Source organism: Macrobrachium rosenbergii, chromosome 26 (assembly GCF_040412425.1).
Source record: "Macrobrachium rosenbergii isolate ZJJX-2024 chromosome 26, ASM4041242v1, whole genome shotgun sequence".
Lineage (NCBI taxonomy): Eukaryota > Metazoa > Arthropoda > Malacostraca > Decapoda > Palaemonidae > Macrobrachium > Macrobrachium rosenbergii.
In genome coordinates this window covers 8,438,866-8,462,507 of record NC_089766.1, presented here as the reverse complement: position 1 = coordinate 8,462,507, position 23,642 = coordinate 8,438,866, and the positions used below count along the sequence as shown (strand labels likewise).

Here is a 23,642-nt window from a genome sequence, read left to right as displayed (position 1 = left end):
TCAATTTATCAGACTTTTTTTCTCTCTCTTGCACGTATCAGCGTCTCCTGCAGTCAATGGCGCAGGTATGCGTGCGAGCAGATATGCACAAAGGTAATGTTATATATGTTCATTGCTTGATGTTGGAATTCGAATATAACATTTAGGCCGAAGGTCAAGCGCTGGGACATATGAGGTCATTCAACGCTGAAAGGGAAAGTGAGAGTAAAGGTGGTTTTAAAGGTGTAACAGGAGGAAAATCTCGCAGTTGCACCATGAAACGATTTCTAAGGGAGGGTGGAGCGTATAGGATGGAAGAAAGATAATATGAACGGAGGTACAGTAAAACGAATGGAAAGGGGTTGCAGCTAGGGGCCGAAGGGACGCTGCAAAGAACCTCAAGTAACGCCTACAGTGCACAAGTGTGTTGAACTGATGGCAATATTCCCCCGTACAGGGTCTAATGCTCAATACTACTTATACTGATGAGAATTAAGGTACACCCTTCACATACACATTAATGTAGATTCTTGTTACCTAGTGCCACTTTTAACCAAGATAAAATTACGTTAGGAGAGAAGCTACTCTGATGTTTATTAATGTATATAATTTTAATTGCAATATTTCATTGGCCCCTGGGCCTGAGGGCTTCGGGGCCCCAAACTAACATTTAGTTCCTGATATCTGCAATAAACCAGTGATCATTGACATAATAACTGAAGTTTGGTGCTTCGAAATATTGTGGGACGTGCTCACACATGACAACTGAGTGTCAGTATGAATATTGTTTTTACGTACTGTACAAACCTAAATCATACAGCAACTGCATCTCAGAGAGAGAGAGAGAGAGAGAGAGAGAGAGAGAGAGAGAGAGAGAGAGAGAGAGAGAGAGAGAGAACAGAAATCAAAGCCAGAGCATTTTTTACCATAAAGGAAACTAACGCAGACAACACAGTCGAAGAAAAATCTCTCGAGAATGTGAAAATAAAACATAAAAAAACTTCGAAATCTGATTATTTATTATTTATTGCAAGTGATTTCAAGATAAAGATGCATCCTGGGACGGAACACACTGTCATTCCCAGGTGATAACACCTGTTATCGCCAGCGTCATAAATTTCACAAGGCAATTTCTTGCTCATGCTTGATTAATTCAGTCTGGGTATTCAAGCAAAAACTGATATCAATTTTTTTTTATCAAATTCGTTATCACTCCTCACTTGAAGGATTTCAAAGCAACATTAATTCCGACGAGGACACACAATGTGACATGTATGAGTACACGCATAAACATGTGACATCTATAAATAAGAGAGTGCTTGCTTGAATTAATGCAAAATGTATGACAGGTAATGTATGACAAAAATGGCCTGCCAAGGCATTATCAATTCTGGCGTGTATACACAAGGACAAATGAACAAGTGCTTGCTGGAATTAACGTGCAGTGTTTGGAGAGTTCACTCACAACAGATGGCCTGCCAAGCTAACATTTAACAGATATATATATGTATGTATGTATACATATATATTAATATATAATTATATAAATATAGACATATATGTGAGGATATATATTATAATATACATTATATATATAATATATATACATATATATATATAATATATTTATAAATATATATATATATATATATTTGTTCTAATATAAATAATATACATTATATATATAATATATACAAATATAGAGCTAGTTCTTCATTGGAGCGCTGCTGGCCCAGCGTTCGACTCTCCGACCGGCCAATGAAGAGTTAGAGGAAATTTATTTCTGGCGATAGAAATTCATTTCTCGTCATAATGTGGTTCGGATTCCACAATAAGCAGTAGGTCCAGTTGCTAGGTAACCAGCTGGTTCTTAGCCACATAAAATAAATCTAATCCTTCGGGCCAGCCCTCTCTAGGAGAGCTGTTAATCAGCTCAGTGGTCTGGTTAAACTAAGATATGCTTAACTTATATGTAATTATATACATATATTATATATACATATATATATATATATATATATATACATATATATATATATATATATATATATATATATATATATATATATATATATATATATATATATATATATATATATATATACATACACACACACACTCACATAACCCTAACAGCACACTCTCAGGCAAATCAGGATCGATGCAAGCAAGCCAGGACGACACATCCACGAAGCAATCACGCCTCAAGGCCACTCCAAAGCTCACCTATTCCAACGGGGAGCGACTGATCAAGAATAATCTGGTGCCAGGGCTGAAGGACACATACACACACACACACACACTCCGACGGCGACTTAAAGTGGCAACGGAGTCTACAAATTACGGTAACTCTGACACACCAATTTCAAATTCCGTCGTGCACGTACGCGGGGCAATGAAATTCGCTAGCTCGCTTGCTTGCTTGCTTGCTACACCGCATTACAGTTAACGTTTAGGTCAATTAACTTTGATGATTCGTTACTTGAGAATGCGGGGGTTTTAAAAATATTTCTGAGAATTACAGCCGCCGGGGTAGTGAATGTGTATTGATGGTTTTTTTTATTAATATATATATATATAAATATATTATATATATATATAATATATATATAATATATTTATAATATATATATTATATATATATATATATATATATATATATATATATATATATATACAAGAATTTATTGATTTTAATACAGACAGGCTTAGAACACTTTCATGTGTATATCAGAATATTCTCATATATATACATACATACATACATACATGAGAATATTCTAATATACACATGAGAGTATTCTGAGCCCATCTGTATAAAAATGAATAAAATTATCAAATTCTGACTATGAGAGAAAGGTAGGATATGCAATGATTAGGCCTAATGGAATAAAATAAAACACAAGTCTAAAAGGTCAATAATATGCTAAAAAACGCTTTAAAAAAAATCACTGTGCTCGGATCAGGCCTCATAAATCTCATTAAAATGGACCACGCTTCAAAAAAATCCTTGTAAACACAGTAGGCTTTGCAGATTCCCTATAAATATACCAGGCTTCTGAAAATTAACTACAAAAAGACCAGGATTCCATATAATGTACTAATCATATAAAAAGGTTCTAGATAATTTCATAGTATTCCCTATACACAGGCTAAGCCATCATGAAATTCACTGATCATATTATGAGGTTCTAGATAATTTCACAGAATTCCCTACACACAGGGTAAGCCATCATAAAATCAACTAATATAAAAGGGTTCTAGATAATTTTATAGAATTCCCTATACACAGGCTGAGCCATCATAAAGCTCACTACTTCTATAAAAAGTTTCTAGATAATTTCATAGAATTCCCTATACACAGGCTAAGCCATCATAAAATTCACTAATTATATTATAAGGTTCTAGATAATTTCATAGAATTCCCTATACACAGGCAAAGCCATCATAAAATGAACTAATATAAAAAGGTTCTACATAATTTCATAGAATTCCCTATACACAGGCAAAGCCATCACAAAATGAACTAATATAAAAAGGTTCTAGATAATTTCATAGAATTCCCAATACACAGGCTAAGCCATCATAAAATTCACTAATTATATTATAAGGTTCTAGATAATTTCATAGAATTCCCTATACACAGGCAAAACCATCATAAAATAAACAAATATAAAAAGGTTCTAGATAATTTCATAGAATTCCCAGTACACGGGCAAAGCCATCATAAAATTAACTAATATAAAAAGGTTCTAGATAATTTCATAGAATTCCCTATACACAGGCTAAGCCCTCATAAAACTCGAAGAGTTCACTGTAAACAGCCAGGCTTCCTGAAATTCACTATCCAAACACCAAGCTTTCACAGTGACCAACTTATCAATTACAGAACAAAAATCAGTATCAATAAAATTTTATTATAAAAAATTACGACAATGCCTAAATAACCAATTATCAGTTCTTTCAAAATAGTAAACATCACCAGTGCAATCTAGCACATTCTGGCAATAACCGGCTGCGTTGCAACCCCCTTGCTCAGCCAATAAGAATTCTGGGAGGAGGATGGGGTCGTTCTTCGGCCAATAGGAAAAAAGAAGAGGAAGGAACCGTTTTGATCCGGTGAGAACTGGTTTTATAGTTCCACTGATGTACTGTATAACCCCAAGTTATACAGCGACTGTATCTCAGAGAGAGAGAGAGAGAGAGAGAGAGAGAGAGAGAGAGAGAGAGAGAGAGAGAGAGAGAGAGAGAGAGAGAGAGAGACTAAAAAAACAGTACGAGGATTGTTTTTATGTACTGCACAAACCCAAACTTATACAACTATTGCATTTTGAGAGAGAGAGAGAGAGAGAGAGAGAGAGAGAGAGAGAGAGAGAGAAAACAATGAGGATTGTTTTTATGTACTGCACAAACCCAAACTTATACAACTATTGCATTTTGAGAGAGAGAGAGAGAGAGAGAGAGAGAGAGAGAGAGAGAGAGAGAGAGAGAGAGAGACTAAAAAATCTGTATGAGGATTGTTTTTATGTATTGTACAAGCCCAAACTTATACAGTACAACTACTGCATTTTGAGAGAGAGAGAGAGAGAGAGAGAGAGAGAGAATCTGAGTATATGTGTTTTTTTTTCCCCAAGTTCAACCTTGGCTTCTCCTTCTTTGAAAGGTGTCTTCATAAAGTGTTATTAACCTCTCGGTTCTACTTCACCGTTTATGGTTAATGGAATAAACAAGTGAATCCAAACGAAGACAACCAAATGCCTACGGGGACTCAGCAACCCCACTGTGGACTCTTAAAATGACGACTGACCGAAAAGAACGCGTTTCAACTACCTACAGATTTCGTCGTGTGACATGAAGCGAGAGAGAGAGAGAGAGAGAGAGAGAGAGAGAGAGAGAGAGAGAGAGAGTTAATTTCCGCTTCCCCTCGTTTCCGAACAAGCTCGTTCGAACCGGCTCTAATCTTTAAACCTAAGGAAAAAATAAACTTTAAACCTAAGGACAAAAAAAAAAAGCGGGATTCGAACTCGTTCGAACTGGCTCGAATCTTTGAAATCTAAGGACAAAATATGCGGAGCAGGAGGATTCGAACTCGTTCGAAGCAGTTTCAAACCTTCGAATCATATACACGAAGGGGAGGGACTGACCACTCTCCAACCGAGAGCAATAAAGCTCACGTATCCAATTTCCCTCAAAAGCCTCATGACATGGCGATTTCTGATCAAAGCAGGTTGCCACTCCACTCCAGGAGTAACCAAGGAGTGATTTTCACACGCTGGCGTTACAGGGAGCAAGGTCATCATCACAGCTCTTAACACATACCCTTTAGAGTGGGCTATCATTTCTATAGACACCTAGCAAAAATATGAAATCAGCACTGTCCATTTTGCTAGTAGCCAACACGTGTTTAACATACTAGAAAATACACTCTTACTAGGAGTAAACAGAGTAATATTAACATTACTAACATCAGCAATGGAGGAAAAAAATCCTAAGCTATGTATGGGTACATACTGTATATTTAAAAATAAATCTCTATAGAGAGCTTTCGGGAATCTGTTCGATTCCCCATACATGATTGTGGATTAGTTTCTCCATTTCAAGACTCATGCTATTATGAGTAATTTTTAATAACAATATTAGTAGAAACAAAGATAATCTTCCGTTAAATAGCTACCGTACCACTCAGCAGCAAACGCGACCTAAATATAGACGTCTGACACAGGAGACGCCCCAACTTACAGGAAACTTCTACCCTCCTCGGTAGAGAGAGAGAGAGGATCTTCTTTTAGCCACCTCTCAGGAGGCATTTGTAAACAAACGGGAAAGATAAGATATACTGACTACGGTATATCCAGTACTCCTTATAACTCGTTCAGTGATCTGGTGTTGCCTCTGAAATTATCCTCACTCATTCTGGTTATCAGGCGTTCAGCATCAGAAGGACCTCTCGCCCCAATTTTTGAAAATGGCGATTTTCGCCTGATCAGCTTTAAAATAATCCCTCTTTTTTCTCCCTAAAAGTGGGGTTGAACTATAACTCTTTTCATGCATGCTAGTCTATTCCTGTCCGCAAATACTTCATCTCATGCAAAATTCAACTTTGTACCTTAAAAAATAGTGAAATTAGAGGAGGTTGAATTTCCAAACTTTGATGAGAGGTCCTTCTAATGCTGAACGACTCATACATTTAAAATTCCTTAGGATAATCTATGGTGAATTTTCCGTTCAATATGAAGGCCTATCGTGATATTCTTACAATTTTGAACGGCGGAAAGAATTCGCTCATCTGAAAATTTGGCATGATTTTAATTTGAAGGGAACTCAAGGGTGCATGAATTTTAAGGAGCCCACTTACGATCTCCTCAAAACCCACTCCTTTCAAGACATCACATTATATGAATTCAAAACCCACCACGATAATATTAATATCAAACAAATGTAAACTTAGGACAATTTAGGTATAGTAAAATTAACCCCTCTCCACTTTAAAATTAGCCCCTGATTTAAGGCAATTTAGTTATACCCCCTAAAATTGACCCTCTTTGAAATTAGCATTTTAAGGCAATTAAGGTACACCTTCCTAAAACTGACCCCATTTAAAATTAGCACTTGATTTAAGGCAATTTAGGTACACCCTCAAATTAATCCCCTTTGAAATTAGCACGTAAGCCAATTTAGATATACCCACCAAAATTAACCCCATTTAAAATTACACTTAATTTAAGGGAATTTATGTATACCCTCAAATTAACCCCTTTAAAATTAGCACTTAATTTTAGACAATTTAGGTATACCCACAACAAATTATCTCCCTTTAATACTGGACATCTTGAAGAACCCTTCATCAAGAAATAAACGATAAAAACCACGAAGTCTATAGGAGCATTTTGGAGGCAAGCCAAATGGGACCTGATTCCCCCCGCCCCCCCTCCTCAAACGACGCCCATTTAGGCCTACGTTCGAAGCACCACCCCTCGACCATCTGGGTATTGGTATAACTAGTTATCACTCGTTATAACTGCTTCTCGTCAGTTCGAGTGGGATTCTTCAGGGCGGGGTAGACTTGGGAAGGGCGCTGAAAAGATCAGGTGACCTACGGAATGGTTCTACCCGTCGAGTGCAGATCTGGGTATAAGCCTATACAGTTCCGGTGCTACTTCGGCTTGTTATCTACGCGTCACATCTTGAGGAGCTAGTACTAAATATGGCGGAAGCTCATTGAGACGCCTTGGGGATCACAGATGTTTATTAATATAAAATCTGTCGACCACGCAATGTAGAAATGGGTGTATGTAATACTTCGAGCCCCGAGGGGCTAGTACTAAACATGGCGTCCCATTGAGCTTCCGCCATCTTTAGTACTAGCACCTCGGAGGTGACGCTTAGATAAGCCAAAGTAGCACCAAAGTTTCTTTGCAGCAGCCATATCAAAAGGATAAAGAGGAATTGAAAGCTAACATTTTACTATTTACAGATCTGTCGAAAGAAATTGAAAACTGGAAAACCATAAAAAAATATCTGATATTATAGAGACAATGAACTAGAAAGTAGCACCGTTTCAAAGGCAAATCCGTCAATTACTACTGATGTTATAATCCTTCCTATAATTTGTTTTCCTTCTCATGATCCCCTTATAGGATGAATGCACTAGAACACCGTCTTAACATTTTCACAGTTTCTAGCAATATTTTAATTACATGACCCTCAATTATAATCAGATATGCTTCTCAAATAACGTCTCCTTTTATAGAACCACAGGTAAATCCCATAATGAGAAACCTTTTTGGCATTGATGCTTCAGACCAATCCTACCTTAGACCAATCTTGCACTAACTTCCCTAATCAAATTCTAAATATGCCTGTCACATTCTCAATACTTTCATACACCATTTTTGGCAATATTTTTACTTAATTAGATATGCTTCTCACATAACGTCTCCTTTTAGAGAAACACGTTAAGTCTTTAATTGCCCGATTTGCATAACGACGAAAGCACGTCTGATGTCGCTGCCTTACCCGCAGACACCCACGTCTGACTAATCTTGCACGAACTCCCATCATTAGATTCTACATATGTAGACTGGTTAATTAGTGATGGTGTCTGTCACCCCCATGATTAGAGATCCTAAGTCTGAATGACGAGATGCTGATAATTTCAACTGGACTGTGAAACACTGAGGGCAGTAGTCTCTAGACCTTGGTAAGATCATAAACAACACCTGTGCTGAAATTGCGGTGGAATTGAAGGGTACGGGTTTCTTCCGGTTTTGACGGATGCGACAGCAATTCTGGAACGACTGTGAAGTTAAATCAATTAAGGGACAAAAGACTTCTTCTCAAATCACAGTAAACACGAAAGTTGTAAACTGTACAAGAAAAAGCCCCTGGACAGAGTAGTATGGACTCCATTAAAGGGTCACTGTAGTGTACCCTTTGGCCCAAAATGCATTATTTTTGACATTTTTACTTAGAGATGTCCAGCTCCTTCAACTTCCCCTTGCTCTAAATTTCACCTCACAATGACTCTATGATCTCGGCAAGTTAAATTATACTAAAGAAAACAAAAACTTAACTCAAAATGAAGCAAACCAAAAACGATGTCCCAGAATCTGAGGGAATTACAATCTCGCGATATTTGAACTACAAATAAATCCTTTCATTCATCGTGGATAGAGAAGGTAGGATAATACACCGCTTGGATGAACTTCCACCTGGGACTCCAAAAATATGGGTAATCATTAATTCTTGTGGGCAAGGTAGGGTCACTGACTTACCAGGCGTGATCCAGAATAAATACTTCATAACAGACGGAGAAGGAAGCTTACGTGCTTGATAACTGCATCAAATTGTACGTCTACAGAACTATTTATTTCCGTCCACAAATTTTATCTCCCGTACTAGATAAGGTTTGCCTACAGATCCTATATATTCTACGGGCTCTTGTGCTCGTCAAAATTGTTCACAGAAGGCGGTTGGAAAACAATGAAAAATATATTACAATACTTGACTATCACCAAATTAATATTTCTCGTAAAGAGAGAGAGAGAGAGAGAGAGAGAGAGAGAGAGAGAGAGAGAGAGAGAGAGAGAGAGAGAGAGATTAAAATTGTATAATATATATATACGAGTATATATATAATATCTCTCTCGTTACGAGAAATATTATATATATATAATATATGTTATATATAATATATATACACATATATATACATAAAACAAAACTAGGAAGACAACACGAAGTTAATCACGAGCTGTAAATCCGAAGGTCGCCTAAATATTCCGTAAAGGTACACCGAAGATCTTGGGTACGTTAAGTATAAAAAAAAAAAAAGAAGGAACAAACGCTTCTCGACAGATGGACCAAGGAACACTTTGAAAAGATGCACAAAAAAGCAACATTACTAACAGCTGTTCCCTCAACAGAAAAGAGAAAACTCAAGGCAGGAAAATCACAGACTTGTCACTGACTATTACTCAACATTGCATGAGACACTGAAAATACCTGTTCAGGACAAGGAAATTATATATATATAATATATATATATATATATATATATATATATATATATATATATATATATATATATATATATATATATATATATATATATATATATATATATATATATATATATATATATATATATATATATATATATATATATATATATATAATATATCATACCTTTCTTTACGCAGCATCAAAAGTAGCTGCACTACTTTCATGCATCAAAGTAAAATTCAGCTTTCAAATATAACATTCTTTTAACAATCTTTTGTCTTCTGTATATAACACATCAAAATAGCCGCTCTGTGTCCCTGCACATCAAAGCGTACTTAAAATACAGCGGTAATACAAGTGTATTTCTGAACATACACTGTCAAACCGGCATCGTAATCACGGGTGGTCGGTCAAGTTCAGAGGTACACACCAGTCCTCTTATTTTCTTTGGAAAGGTGTCGTGCTTAATCTAAACCAACCACCAACGGTAAAAATACTTCAACATCAGAACATTTCAAACTAAGACAATTTAAAGCAATTATCCTCAACATTCAACATCACGGTTCGATAGAATAGAGAATTTGGGCCAGAGGCCAAGCGCTGGGACCTATGAGGTCACTCAGCGCTCAAATGGAAAGAGACAGTAAAAGGTATTTAAGTTGTAACATGAGGAAAACCTCGCAGTTGCACTAGGAATAAACTGTTAGGAGAGGGTGGAAGGTAAGATGGAAGAGAGAGAATACGAACGGAGGTACAGTAAAAGGAATGAAAGGGGCTGCACAGCTAGGGCCCGAAGGAACATCATGGTTGAACAAATTCATACTTCCGGGAACTCTGGTCTCAGAAGGAGCCCTACTCAAAAAGATATGACAATATCCTTGAAAATAAACAAGAAAAAAAATTGTAATATGAAGTGTCATAACATCTTACAAAAATTCTACAGGACAGCAACAAGCCAAGTCATTCTCTGCTCACATCGTTTAATGACCCAAGCACAAAAGACGAGAGAGAGAGAGAGAGAGAGAGAGAGAGAGAGAGAGAGAGAGAGAGAGAGAGAGAGAGAGAGAAATTTCTTAAAAAATGTTAGATAACACTGCCGTTTCATAAAAGAAAATTGTTCATCTTGCAGTAATTTCATAAGTGGAATGCCAACTTATTACATTGAGAGAGAGAGAGAGAGAGAGAGAGAGAGAGAGAGAGAGAGAGAGAGAGAGAGAGAGAGAGAGAAATTCCTTGAAAATTGTTAGCTAACACTGTTTCATAAAACACTGTTCATGAGTGGAATGCCAGTTTCTTATCTGTGTGTGTGTGTGTGTGTGAGAGAGAGAGAGAGAGAGAGAGAGAGAGAGAGAGAGAGAGAGAATGACTCTCCAAACAGCTTCAGCTCCGCGAGAGCCGACCCAGTTTCTAGCCGACAGAATGAAATAAATATGGCTTCCCCGAGGAATGGGGAAAGAGAGAGAGAGAGAGAGAGAGAGAGAGAGAGAGAGAACCTCGCGCTTGCTTTCTCGGGCTTTCCGCCTCCGGAGAGACTCAACAACGTCTGTCTCAGTAATTGGGAAGAAGCCGGCGAAACAAACAAACACACACACACACACACACACACACACACACACATATATATATATATATATATATATATATATATATATATATATATATATATATATATATATATATATATATATATATATATAGAATATATACCGGATATATGGGGACAGTTATATATATAAATATATATAATATTTATATATTATATATATATATATACTATATTATATGTAACTTTTGTAGATTATATATATATATATATATATATATATATATATATATATATATATATATGCAGTGCACCTCAAAAACGAATCATTCCCACGTGACCAACTACACCGAATTGCAGTCCTGCAAAAAAAAAAAAAAATAAAAATAAACAAAAAGTCACAACAGATTTGGACTTAACAACCCACTAAGACCATGAGACCATCTCAAGACCATTAACACTCCTTCGTGGTCTGCCATCTCCCATATCTCCCCTTGGCCCCTAATCACATGGTTGCATGGTCGGTTGCAGGAACCACGGTCGCCTTCGCCAAAGGGCGTTTATATGGGTTGCCGCAAGGTTGCTGTCTGTCCCACTCTCTTTTTGCGACCATAAGCTGACAAGGGCATTAGTGGCAATCATATGAACTGCTTGGTTGAATTGTTTACAACGATTTCAATGGCATTTTTATTTATTGTTTTATTTCATTAATCACGTCATTTTTTTGCTTTATATTTTGCATGTTGAATTTTTTCAATTATTTCATTTGTTTATTTCCTTAATCATTTCATCTGTTTTGCTTTACGTCTATTTTTTAATTCTCATAATTGATAGTTTTACTATAGTTGATATTAATTATTATTTGACAGATTAAGAGAATTTTTAAAAATTTATATGAATATTGTTTAAAACGATTTCATTGGTCTTTTTCTTTAGTTTATTTCCTTAAAAATTCTATTCCATCTGTTTTACTATAAATCTCCAATTTAATTCTCACTGATTGGAAGTTTCGTAACCGAGGTGGTGAATTTAGTAATAAAAATTCCCATTTCTTAAAGAGGATTTTCTTCCAAAATTATATGAGTGCTGCTATTAACAATTACGTAAAAAAATCTGTGGGTCGTCCAAGAGCAATAGTTCCTACTGGCATAAGGCCAACTTAATTAATAGTACCCAAAAAATTACAATTTATACAATAAAAACCAAACATTACCCCCCTAAAAAAATATTCAAGAAAAAAATTCACAATAATCTCTTAAGAAAATCAAAGACAAGCAAGAACCACTACAATAAAAACACTCCATCAATTAAGTCTCCTCGCGTCATGCCCACATGACTTGCGACGCCATATTCGTCCAAGCGTCACACGCGAATAGAAATTCGCTCAGTCACTTTCAAATCGCAGCTGCTTCTTCATCATCACCATCATCTTCCCGAGTCGCCATGAAGAGCTGTTGCTCTTCATGGCGACTTCATAACCCACAGCGACTGATCAGGAGCCAAGTTATGCATGACGCTGAAACGTCATGCCAATGGTACGCTGGGTATGGGGTGTATCAAGGTCCTTTAAATACAATCTGGAGACCTTGAGCACACATACATACTGTACATATGCATATACATACACATATCACTATTCCTGTTATGGAAAGAGGAGGGAGATATAAAAAGGGGAGGGGGTAATTAAATCAGGCTTCCCCCACCCCCCCCCAGCCGGCCATAACCCCTTTCTCTTTCACGCCGGCGTAGTTAACACGCGTGTAACGGCCTTATAAAAGCATACGAGCCACGGGACAAATATGTCCACTCGAAATTGGAATAACTGCTTTCGTTGCCTTGTTAATGCGTGGAGGTCCCTTCAAGACCAACTTCTTAGTTGCAATCCAATAGATGTTTAGAAAATACAATGTTTTTAAACTGAAACTTTCGTGTATACACTGAATAACCAATGTTTTAGTGCTTGACACAACTTAAACTGAACCTAATATTCGAAAATACACTTTGACATCTTAGTTATAATTGGTAAATATGGAAACAGCAAGACAAAAAAATGGGGATAGGCCACAGATGAAACCCTGTAATAAGCCAAAACGGGAAGATAATGAATCCACAAAATTAAAGCCACTGAAAAAACTCACTTCAAAACTAAATTAAAATCAAATTAAAAACATTAACAGTTACAGAGGAGATAAAGTGAACTTTGAACAATGACATAACACCAAAATCACTTAAGCAAAGTATTTACGAATGACAAAAAAAAAAAAAACAAACAAACAAAGTTACCCAACAACCAAATCAAAACGTCTACATAAACGAAACATCTGGCAACTCAAAATCAGTATAGCAACATCTGGCAACTCGCCCCAACCATGGGAAACTGCAAATTCTGTCTGGCGAAGAACCCGACAGCTGTTAAGGCCTCGTGACTCCAGTCTGAACGAAAAATGAATGCCATGCAGTATCCAGACGCTCGTGGAGGCCGACGGGAACGGAAAATCAACTAAAGAAACATTCAAATTCAACAAACGACGCCTAGTAACCGCAGGAAGCGCTTGGAAAGTAAGAGACATTTAAATTCAAACTGATTCCCACCCGGAAGACTCTTATTATCTTTTTATTGCGGGATATCGTCTTCCCCAAGGTCTTACAGAGCTTTGTCTTATCCTTGAGGGTCAATTAGGATTTCACCCACTATCCTTGGCGGTGTTCATCCTTGGATATACGAGACCGATGCAGACATGATAATAGGATACGGTCACCCTTATGTGACCGATTTCTTGAAATGTTGTTCCTGCTCCACTGGTCTGGAGTCTAGTTGCATTTTTTTTTTTACCGAATCACTTTTATTTTACATTTCTTGTTTTATTTTATTATTTACTTGTCTCTGCATTTTTCACTATATTTCAACAAGGGTTTTAGATTATTTTTACCACAAAAAAGTTCAAGAGTAATTAACGAACACATTAATTGGAGAGAGGGGGCGAGTTTATCGGTTGTCATACAGTGTTTTCCCGGGCAGCGCCGGGTTGGTTAGCTAGTCTCAAAATAAAATACACTTTAATGGCAATAACTAATAACTAATATCTATTGCGAATAAACTGAATAACTATATCTCACCTCAAAATAAAAAAATCCCTTTAATAATAATTAATATTAACTACTACAATCATAACTATATCTCACCTTAAAATGAAATTAAATCTCTAACCATAACTAATATCAAAAACTCTTACTTCACCGACAAAACGAACATTATAAATTCACTCCTACAAGAATTTACCTTACAAACTTTTAAGGACTGTCCTTCACAAACGCAACAAACAAACACAACAAACAAAGCCAAAAACTGGAAACGAAAACCAGTTTAGTTTGAGGGTCTTCATTCCAAAAGGATATTGTGCACTTCTTAAAACCATTTATTTGTTACTTGTTTCTTGTTCTAGGCCTGACTTGTTCTTCTACTTACTACTTTGTATGTCTACCTAATACAATTCTCGTATTTTAATCATTTACCTACATTTTTATCTATTTTTTTTTTATATGTGATCTCTTCTTTCTGTATTTCCAGTTACCTTCTGTTGCTTCTTTGAAATGAACACCATATTCTCTGGAAGCTTGAATTTCAAGCCAGTGGCCCCTGTAGTGGGCTTGTTCCATATGATCAAGGTTCATCTTCTGAATAATAATAATAATAATAATAATAATAATAATAATAATAATAATAATAATAATAATAAGATAAAAATAAAGTCTCTGTAACTGGTTCGTTGCAATTAAGAGTATAAGTTACTTGTATGTACTAATTGTTCTTCCACCTTGTTACTCGTATTTATGCTGAATTTATTTAAAATTCCTTTAACGTCTACGAAATATAAACATTTATCCATAGGTACTAAATAGTTCATTATGACTTTTTTTTATCCATCTATAAATATTACGGTAAAGCTTCTCATAATTGTTTTATCCATCGATGTTTCAGCAGTTTTTGTCGATACATATTTTGATTGAATGTCATAAAATCATTTATGAACTTATTCCTACCTATATGTCTTATATAAATATGTCCATCAGATATTATGACACATACTTATACAGCAGTTTCCCTTCTCCATCGTCTGAGACATTTAAACCCACAAGTCCCATCTGGTTAATGTAAGGTCAAAAGAGAATTTTAAGCGGGTAGGTAAGGTCACGGAGTTTTCCTTCTATATCGTCTCAGCAATCTATAAACCACTATTGCCGTCTGGGTCATTTGAGGTCAATGGAGACTTTCACCCGGTCAGAAAACTTGAGACCTCTGACCACCTCGTCAAGCTTACCAGTGACATGAAAAACAAGTAAAAATTGCGCCGAAGTTTCATCGGCGCAATCGAGTTTTCTATACAGCCGCTACAGCGTATAATCACGGCCACCGAAAATACATATATCTTTCGGTGGTCTCGGTATGATGCTGTATGAGCCGCGGCCCATGAAACTTTAACCATGGCCTGGTGGTGGTCTATCCTATAGCGTTGCCAGAAGCACGATTAAGCCTAACTTTAACCTTATATAAAAATAAATACTTGAGGCTAGAGGGCTGCAATTTGCTATGTTTGATGGTTGGAAGGTGAATGATCAACATACCAGTTTTCAGTCCTCTAGCCTCAGTAGTTATTAAGATCTGAGGGAGGACAGAAAATTGCGGACGGACAGACAAAGCCGGCACAAGGGTTTTCTTTTACAGAAAGCTAAAAGGCAACGTCCTCTCCCAGCATGACAAACGCAAGAGCAAAGAGACGCACTGACAACAAAGGGAGGACCCGTTATTTGCGAAATCTATCGAGCCTTCCACTTGACCTAAAAGCCCATCACGGAAGGGAGGAGGAAGAAGAAGAAGAAGAAGAAGCAGAAGAGAAGACACGATCACTTCCTTCTCCTCTTCTCCTCAATGAGCTCCAGAAAATACAGCGAGCGATCTCGACATGAATAGGAAACACCCAATCGCCAAATGGGTGGACGTGAACGGTCTGCATTTCGAGGGAAGGCAAAGTATTTCATATATTGGCGGGGAGGAGCTTCTCATTTTTTTCGCGGGTAAATCGTGTGAATGAATTTGGCGGGAACTAACGTTTTCTTAATTTGGCGGGTACGAGTGGGCTTTGAACTTAGTTGGAAATAACTTGTTACAGATATCTGAACCGAACTGAATGTAGAATTTAGGCCAAAGGCCAAGCTCTGGGACATACGAGGTCATTCAGCGCTGAAACGAAAATTGACAGTAAAAGGTTTTAAAGGTGTAACAGGAGGAAAACCTCGCAGTTGCACAATGAACCAACTGTTAGGAGAGGGTGGAAACTAAGATGGAAGAAAGAGAATATGAAAGGAGGTACAGTAAAAGGAACGAAAGGGGACGCAGTTAGGTGCCGTAGGCAGGCTGCAAAGAACCTTACGTAATGCCTACAGTGCACCGCTACGGGGTGTTACAGATACCGCCAACTGGAATAATTAGGGCAAAATTAACATGCTTCTTCAAGCTAATGTTGTTAAAAAAATCTATCTGAAACGACAAAACTAAATTTTAAGATATTTCATTCGTCAGCTTTTAATAATTCTATACAGGAAATTGAAAGTGTCAGCGTTTCACTTTCAAAACCTTAGAAACTTCATGAGAACGAAAATTTATTCTTTAAGTTACCGAATGACTGTACCTTCTTGAGAAGTTTTCGATTCAATTCTCTTTAAAAACCGATATTTGGAATGCTTCCAGAAACTTGTAATATTCAAAGCAAGTTTCCTGTTCAAATCTCTATTGTATTGGCTTTTACGATAACTCTGAAGTTTCTTCAAAGATTGCATTTCCCAAAGCAATTGTAGATCTCTTAAAACCAATATAATAATAATAATAATGGAAAAACTAGGTGCCGAAATAGCTCCAGGACTCATGCAGAAGAGAGTGCTATTAGAAACAGCGCACATGGTGAGAAAAGTGATGGACTCCTCGGGAGGCAGGATGCAACCCGGAATCCCACATCATAATAATAATAAATAATAATAATAATAATAATAATAATAATAATAATAATAATAATAACTAAATACACACGCAATTGGTGTTCTGACAAAAAATTTAAACGAAAGCATGTTCAAGACACTTCTCAACCAAACCAGTTCATTTTCGACCACGAGTCTTGTTTTAGGCGTTACTGAAAGCATTCTCCAAGCAAGCAAAACGAACAGGATTGGCTTCGTTCTCGGGTCTGTTGTCGAGGACACGTGTTCGAGTGTCGAACCTGAGTTTAAAAGACCCCAATGGCTCTGGTTAGGAACGGAGAAAGAGAGAGAGAGAGAGAGAGAGAGAGAGAGAGAGAGAGAGAGAGAGAGAGAGAGAGAGAGAAGAATCAAGTTAATCGGATACAACCTGATTTACAGCAACGTTAAAATTCTGCTGCATATCTCAAGGAATTGTGATCGCCCGTCACAATTGATCAGTGATGTATGCATGCGCGCATGCACACTGTAATACAATGTTATATATATGTATACATATATTCTAAACATCACAATACCCTCAGTTTAAAACTCAACACTTTTTCCCTACAGCAAAAGTCGAGAGAGAGAGAGAGAGAGATTCACTTTCCATAATCCCTATTACCTTGCATGCTTGTCTGATAGCACGCATATGATCTTTTACTTTAGAACCTCCCAATTTCCGTATTCACTAGTCACACAAAATTCCTCCAAATCTCAATTGATTACCATATCAATATGTAGAAATGTTTTTTTCCGAACGAGTCTATTCAGCGTTGAATATTTACAAAAAGCTACAAAAAGCACTTTGATATAAACATTTGCCTAATAATTTAATCACTTAAATATCTTTTCAAACTAACGCAATTGCTTCAGATACCGAGAAATAGTTTATCTTTTCAGCTAAGGTGTTTGAATGACATACGTTTAATAATTTTTTTTTACTGTATAAAGCCTATCAACCTAGGAAGGTCGTACGAGCGCAAACTATGTATTTATGTATGCATATGGATATCTTTAAGTACAAAATACTTTTTCTGTATTACAATTTATATCTATCCTTGTTTAGTGGCCAATACATATATATATATATATATATATATATATATATATATATATATATATATATATATATTTATACATATATATATATATATATGTACATATATATATACATATATATATATATATATATATATATATATATATATATATATATATACTGTATATATATAATTACGGTCCCTAATATCTCTAAACAATTATTAAGAACGTAGGGCCTACATTGCTAAACCCTCTGGTTCTGTAACTTATCCAAAGAGACCTGTTTGGTGGAAGAAGATAATACATTATACATGAAAAACAAAATCAGGAATGAAGGCTGGGTAGGTCGAGATGAATAAGAAGATGCCAATCTTACGTATTACTCAAGTGCTAATGACAAAATACCTTACATATTACTGAAGTGCTGATGACAAAAGTATATATCTCTTACTGACGTTTATTCTAAAGTTAAATTTTCATCTTTTAAAGGTGACCAGAAAAACTCCAACTCCTGGCCTGAATTTATGAAATACATATATAAAACCATTGTTGATTCCCCGGAACTCAAAATTATACCCGAAGCAGCCACACTGGGAATTGACCAACTGAATTATTATGCATTTCACTGTATAATAAGGCAAGGGGAATATTCCGTGAGCTTTAATTCTGAACAAGGGAAATGCTGATACAAGTGAGTGCTATACACAAACGAAATGACCAGCTGATTGTATCACCATACAATAACGTTGACGAACAGTGAGTTGCCTTATAGTACTATTAAGAAATGATGCCAAGTAGTAATTATTTGTTCACTGAATGGAATCTTATTCATCTCGACAGTGTACGGGGACGATTTAAGTGAGGTGGGTTCTGACACGGAGTTTAAAGAAAAAAAAATGCTGTAAGCCAACGCCATCGACTGAAACAAGGGAAGGGAAAAAGAGAACAAACATTGTGGATGAGTCTACGGGGAGGGCAGCTGATCAGCGCCATCTACTGCATCGGGGAAAAGAAAAAAAACTGCTGAACAGCGCCATCTATTGAGTGCGGCGTCCACAAGCGAAGCAAACTTCTGCTCCCCTCAATGTCACATTATGTCGTCTGCTGAGGCCGGGAAATTTTTTTTTTTCTATCAGCTGCTCTGGTGATAGATACAAGGGTTCTAAGAAGGGGGGTGGGGGGAAGGGGAAGGGTCGTGGTAAGGGCTGAAATTGGTGGAGACTGTAGGAGAGAAAGAGAGAGAGGCGTAAGCCTAAGACGACGGAGAAAGCTCCCTAATGGCCTGCAATAATCTTGTGATCGTCTCTATATCATGACTGCTCTCCACCTTTTGAGGATGATTCCTCACGCAGACGTCCAAACCAATATAACCCGAAAGTCAAATAAAAATCTAATTTATGAATTAATGGGAGATTAGATACTAAAACTTACCTTACTATTCAAAACAACAACAATCTTGATTAGCCTAATATACCGGCTCAATGTTTCTTTTAAAATTACCATTAATTTAACCGTAAACCAAAAATAACTTTTTTTTTATAGATTACTGATCAAAGCATTTCGTGGATTGATTTGTTTACCTTCATAATTACGAGACTCGTAACAACCACACACACTCACGAATGTACACTGAAACTTGACTCACTTCCTTCGGGTAAAACAGTAAAGAAACAAGTAGACCGAACTAGGCTCTAACTCCTTTACACTCGATCACTACGAACGTAAAGAAATCAATCCTCCATATTCGCTTTTGCAGATCATCATTCTCTTTAAATAATAAATGCGTATTATAATTATATATTTAATAAATTAAAAAATCGAGAACTTTATAATAAGACTCCCATCTTACTAGATTTGTTTTGCCTGGCCTGATAAGGGGTTGGTTGGAGGTCAGGTCAGGTCAGATCAGGTTGGGGGGGATCCCGTTCGGTCTCCTCCTTTTTCCTTGTCCTCTTCCTCCTTCTCCTTAATCTTGAGGAAGAAGAAGAGAGGAGTGAGGGAGAGAGAGACAGAGAGACAAGACAGTAATGTGACATGTCGGTCTAGTGGAAGTTGGCCTCGCTTAGGGAACCGGAGGAGTGAGTGACTGACAGGACTCGATGGCGTTGACGAGAACAGCAAGAAGAAGAGGAGGGGGAGGAAAGGAGGACGACAACGCCCTCCCTCTTCCTCCTCCCTCGGCAGGTGGGACTTCGAGGAGGACGACGACGACCATCACCACCACCACGCACCTTGTCATTGTTCTCCACTAGAGGCCTTATGCCACACATTTGGAAGACCAGCATCGCCCTCAGCACCTCCCATGTCGTCTTGCTCTTAAAGGCCGCTTCGTAATCACAGAAGGTCAGGTCGAGGGAGTCTTTCTTCTCCTCGTCGTGAGAAGTGGCGATTCGGCCGTTCTCCTCGACCAGGGACGCCGCCGTAGCCGGCGTCGACTTGTGCCGTCGAGGTCCGACGGACGAACTCAGGCTCCAGCATATCTTGGTATGCTTGGGGCCATAGCGAACACAGGAAGCGAGAGAACGAGGCAACGATGCTACTAACACGGGAGCCATTACTTTACTAACGGCACGCTGGGACCCGGGTCGGCGCCAACCACCGTCTCTCTCTTATGAAAGGTATATCCATGTGACGATTCGGTGACGTCACGGCCATTCCGCTTCCCCATTGGCTGCCGCAGAGGCGTGACACTGATTTGGGGGAGGGTTTGGCTACTCGGCTAGACAGTTTCGAAACACATCCGGCCAAGGGGAAGTACGCCTTATGCCAGAGGGGCTTTGGAGGCAAAGTGCGTTAACACCGACAGGTCCGAAGGAAGAACAGCGAGATATTGATCCCCCTGTGACGTACACGGGAAAGACGGGGGATGGGGAGGGGTGATGGGAAACAGCAGGGTAGGGTGTGGGGAAGCAGGGGGGGGGAAATGGTTTCATCAAGCACCTCGTTCACACTGCTCAGAATTTTCAAGAGCTAATCACGTAAGTAACTGCTCAATGATGATATAATTTCCTCAATATCTCACCGGCGTCATTTATTAACAGACTACCAATGACTTTCCAAAACTGGGGAATTACGATAAATAAAAAACAGACGAATGAAGACCATCGCTCTCTCACGCTCTCTGCAACACGTACGCTACTGCAGTCTACATACATACACATACACCTTTCGTGACCCGCTGTGACACGGCCGAAGATGTGGTCAGGTGATAACACTCACTTTCGAGGTCACTGCGACGATGTGCGCATAAAAAAATCCACATTATTAATGTAATACGATGAAGCCGTAGTCTGCCATAGTACTGTATCAGTATATACAATGAACACAACATCACCTACGGCGACGTTACGTGTAGATCAATTAAAGGGATATTTTGAACATAGGTACGGAAAAGTCTAAGGTTTTCACTTGCCACATTCAACTTCCCATGTGAATAACAATAATAATATTAATAATCAATCATTTTTCTTCAATGCTAATATCTGTTACCTCGAACATCGCCCTACTTTTAGCAGATGTTAGCACAGAAGAGAGTAATAAAGTGAAAACTGTATAAAATCATTAATAATAATAATAATAATAATAATAATAATAATAATCTCTTCTTCCATACTAATATCTGCTATTATGAAAATCGGCTTAGTTTCAGCAGATGATAGCACTGAAATAGAGTAATAAAAAGCTGAAAAGATTTTGTACAATAATAATAATAATAATAATAGTAATAATTCACATAGATGTATGTAAGCAAATCTATTTAAAACTATATACACAACGAGAGCTTTAGGGGAAACGGCTCGATTCACCTCTTAGGCCTAACTAAAAACAGCAAAGTCACCAACACAGTACAACTTTTTGAAATGTTTAAGTTAATAAGGAATTCTTAATGGACGGGGGAAAAATAAAAAAGAGGAAACGCTCCTTCTTAGAAACAGGGCAATTCCCTCATTCAGGTGGTAACCTCGTTCTCTCAAGATAAACCAGCTATAATAATCTCTTGCAGGGCGTCGAATTGGTGGTTTATTTAATGGGTCCTTTCGGTGATTGCCCAAAACTGTTTTGGATGACGAATCGTTTTAACTGGAACGTTTCAAAACATTTTAAAACTCTCTCAGTTAACTTTGCTGTTTTGATTATACTGATAATATATATATATATACAGTGTGTATATATATTGTATAGTTTTACAATTCACTTTCATAGAGGTCATATACTGTATTCCGTATTACACACAAACGCACGTGTATGTATGTATGTATATGTGTATATATATATATATATATATATATATATATATATATATATATATATATATATATATATATATATATATATATATATATATATATATATATATATATATATATATATATATATACATACTGTACATACTTACATAAATACACGTGTGTTTGTGTGTGTATATATATATATATATATATATATATATATATATATATATATATATATATATATATATATATATATATATATATATATATAATATTTACTCACCTTACACTAATGGGTAAAACTTGCACTGCACACATAGACAGACGAAACAAATAACAAATATCCAAGCTCACTGCAAGAAATTTCCCTGTACGTTTTGCTTCGTGGCAAAACTACCCATAAAATATACACAAAGGAAAAGGGGTGACTTTCTCGGAATGGAGAAGTTCTGTTACTGTACTGCTGTACCAACAACAAACAGCTCATGAAGAAGGTACTAGATTAGCTAAATAAATACACTACGAGCCAAAACTCAACGGAGTTAACTACCACTAAAACTACTGTATTTACAGAAACACATCGATGTACTTACCTAAAAGTACAATACATTGATCCTATTTCAAGTACCATTACTACAGTGTTGAACTGAATTGAATTGATTGATTGATTTATAGATTTTAGGCATGCATGCCAAGCACTGGGGCAACTAAGGCCATTCAACGTTGAAACGGAAATTGACAGTAAGAAGGTGTTGTAACAGGAGGAAAACCTCAAAGGTTGCTATGAGTCAATTGTTGGGAGAGGTGGATGGTAAGATGGAAGAAAGAGAATATGAACAGAGGTACAGTAAAAGGAATGATTCAGTTGCAGCTAGGGGCCGAAGGGACACTGCAAAGACCCTTACGTAATGCCTACTGAATTGAATTGAATACAGATTTTAGGCCAAAGGCCAAACAGAGGTCATTCAGCGTTGAAACGGAAATTGACAGTAAGAAGGTATGAAAGGTGTAACAGGAGGAAAACCTCAAAGCAGTTGCACTATGAGTCAATTGTTAGGAGAGGGTGGATGGTAAGATGGAAGAAAGAGAATATGAAAGGAGGTACAGTAAAATGAACGAAAGGGGTTGCAGCTAGGGAACAAAGGGACGCTGCAAAGAACCTCAAGTAATGCCTACAGTGCACCGCATGAGGTGCACTGACGGCACTATCACCCCACGGGGAAGTAGTACTGTTACTGCAGTGTTGGGAATTGATTAAAACTGAGTACTAAGTCTTAGTTACCATCACCATACCTAAATTAATTGTTATCCTTTACAAAATACTTCTACCAATT

General features: G+C 37.2%; 1 protein-coding gene across 3 annotated transcripts in view; it reads right to left on the bottom strand.

Annotated features, from left to right (window-relative positions):
• The window catches only part of LOC136853005 (proline dehydrogenase 1, mitochondrial-like), a 110,227-nt gene extending 89,534 nt beyond the window's left edge, over positions 1-20,693 (bottom strand). The window contains exon 1 of one of the 3 annotated variants that reach the window (XM_067128133.1): positions 20,308-20,693. In XM_067128133.1, coding sequence (XP_066984234.1) covers positions 20,308-20,631 — 324 coding nt within the window. In that variant the 5' untranslated portion in view covers positions 20,632-20,693. Of the gene's footprint in view, positions 1-19,925; positions 20,063-20,307 lie in introns of those variants that run through there. The other 2 variants (XM_067128134.1, XM_067128135.1) reach the window with 2 other exon arrangements.
• Positions 20,694-23,642: the final 2,949 nt, after the last annotated feature.